Source organism: Triticum urartu, chromosome 2A, assembly GCF_056163025.1.
Source record: "Triticum urartu cultivar PI428250 chromosome 2A, HENAU_Tu73, whole genome shotgun sequence".
Lineage (NCBI taxonomy): Eukaryota > Viridiplantae > Streptophyta > Magnoliopsida > Poales > Poaceae > Triticum > Triticum urartu.
Genome location: NC_141874.1, coordinates 727,257,985 through 727,260,327, shown reverse-complemented (window position 1 = coordinate 727,260,327; position 2,343 = coordinate 727,257,985). Strand labels below are relative to the sequence as shown.

Below are 2,343 nucleotides of genomic sequence, written 5' to 3'. Positions count from 1 at the left end.
TTAAATTTTGGCGAAGCCCCTGGTATTCGGAAGGCCGAATTTGGGGCGCGATACACGCCTGTAAGCCGGATAGAGCCGGTCCCTCGCCCTAAGCGGCATAAGTCTTTAGGGACTCGAAAAACCTCACCGAACATCGACCAGTCTCTCGCTTTATCATGACAGTCAGTTTTAGCTTTCTCTACTGAGGTGCTCAGCCCGACAGAACCGGGGCACAATCGCAGTAGTTCTCCTAGCGCTACCTTAGCCGATAGAGCGGAACGTAAGGTACCAAAACATAGGAGCCGGGCAAGCCCAACATTTGACCAAAGACATGATTCGGAGGTGATGCATATAATGCTATAAGTTCGGGGTGCCGCACTTGTGAAAGTGTTCGGACTTTTCACACCGCATGGTGGGGTACGTAAGCCCCTGGTGTATTGGCCGTACCAGAGTGTACGGTTGTAAGGCGTCATTAACGAACACAGGGATATATTCTAACAACACCCCTTAAGACCTTATTCTGCACAAAAAATGTCTTATTCTGCTAACACCTCAACGAATCCATCGGTCACCCCCTACACACGCACGAATCCCGGCCCCGATCCCCTCCACCTTCGCCCAACACACCCCCACCTAACTCACTACCTCCCATGGCCGGCGTGCCAGCAACCCCCTCCCACCGGCCGCCACCGTGCCCCCACCCCTCTACCTTTCTTCGACCACCGTCCCCGGTGCTTCACCTTCCCCCAACCCCACGCCCCACCTTCTACGCCGGCCGCCACCCTCCCCCCTCTTTCTTCAGTGCCACCCACAGTAGTGGCGAGATCCGCCGCCACCGGGCCCCGGTGTGGCTTCAACCACCGGATCCGGCCACCACGGCCCCCCGGCGCAGCCACAACCAGAATCGGCCGTGACGGCCATGGGTGCGGCAACCAGCCCCCCATCTTCCCTTGGGCGGCTGTGAACTTCATCTCCATCACCGACGAGCCTCCCCTCTCCTCTGGCAGGATTACAGCAATCTCCGCCGTGCCATGGCCTGTCTCGCGCTGGCTTCTGCCGCAGAGGCCAGTGGATCCATGGCAAGTGGATCCCGTGCGTGCTAGATCCGGCTGTGGTGCGCCCCTCCACTCCATGCTGTTCTCTTCCCGTGAGGCTCGCCGTTCTCGATCCCGAGCTCCAGGGCTCCTCAATGATGACTCCGAAGAACAACCGTGGCCACTTGGAGGCGCAGAAAGGAGGGCAACAGCAGCGCCGCCGTCGGACGGCTGGAGTCCTGCTCCTCCCCTTGTTCTCGTCCTTGTCTGTGTTCAGGCGCGGCTATCAGCGTTGGCCGCTGCGGGTGTCACGTGCAGCTCGGCCCACGGGGACGAGAAGTACGTCCCACAGGACACTGCTGTATTTTGTGGAATCCTAGTACTGGACTGGCTTGGTGTTTCAACGAGCTCCACAGGTCGTCCGCCGGCGGGATCCTCTGGTGAGCACTGCCCTTATTCCCCCTTTTCCCTTCTCCCACCTCTCCTAATATATTTTTGTTGCAGGAGCTGCACTGGCAAGGGCTCACTGTTGCTTCTCATTGCAGCTCACTGTTGTTCCCCACCTGATGTCGAGAAGTGCAGGTTGCTTCTCATTGCAGCTCGGTTGGGTCGCCGGTGCAGTACGCAGGCACGTGAGAGGACGACGGGCGTGTAGTTTGGTTTCGGCTGTGCGTTGCTCCGGTATGGATGTGCGCGTCATGCGTTTTACTCGACTGTGCGCAGAAGGTTCTTGGAGTCCGTCGGCGTGCAGTTTCGACAGCGGCTCGTCAGCTTGTCCCGTGTTTTACAGTTGGTGCCTCTGCGTGTGCATTTTAGTAGTTGGCCGCCCCATGTAGTTTAGTTAATGTGTGTGTATCTACAAAGAAGGATTTTTTTTTTGAGCATGTACCATGCAGTTTGGAGCATGTGAACATGCAGTGCAAAATGGTGCATTTTTTTTTTGAGTAGTTTATGTATAAAAATTATAGGGACTTTATTTGAAAGTGGTCAGAAATTACAGTTTGGAGTATCTGCACATGCAGTGCAGACGCTGCTTTTGTGTTTGTGTGGGTTTTTTTTGGTATAAAGATTATAGGAACTCATTTGATTGCAGGGAAACATGGTGATGTTCAGACATGAGCATGCAGTTTCGACCATGTGGACATGTAGTGCAAAAATGGTGTTTTTTTGTGTTTGATGATTTTATGTATAAAAGTTATATGGACTCGTTTGAGAATTGTTTACCAAATAAGTTCATTTCGAATTGTGTTGCGGCTCATTTCCCTCGACCATGTGGTTCGCTTCTTCGCACGTGTACAGCTCGCCAATGTGGAGACCCAAAACTCCAAAC

At 54.1% G+C, this 2,343-nt stretch overlaps 1 protein-coding gene across 1 annotated transcript; it reads left to right on the top strand.

Moving 5' to 3' along the window:
* Positions 1-510: 510 nt before the first annotated feature.
* Positions 511-2,105, top strand: LOC125534355 (uncharacterized). Its single transcript, XM_048697610.2, has 2 exons — positions 511-1,453; positions 1,559-2,105. Exons 1-2 carry the CDS (start codon positions 511-513, stop codon positions 1,666-1,668), a joined length of 1,053 nt encoding a protein of 350 aa, XP_048553567.2. The 3' UTR covers positions 1,669-2,105.
* The last annotated feature ends 238 nt before the right edge of the window (positions 2,106-2,343 follow it).

Excerpts from the sequence above, each read along its gene's own strand:
- LOC125534355 (XM_048697610.2), top strand. The coding sequence starts at position 511 with ATGTCTTATTCTGCTAACACCTCAACGAATCCATCGGTCACCCCCTAC. Across the intron at positions 1,454-1,558 it reads TCCGCCGGCGGGATCCTCTG|CTCACTGTTGTTCCCCACCT; the intron begins GTGAGCACTGCC and ends TTCTCATTGCAG.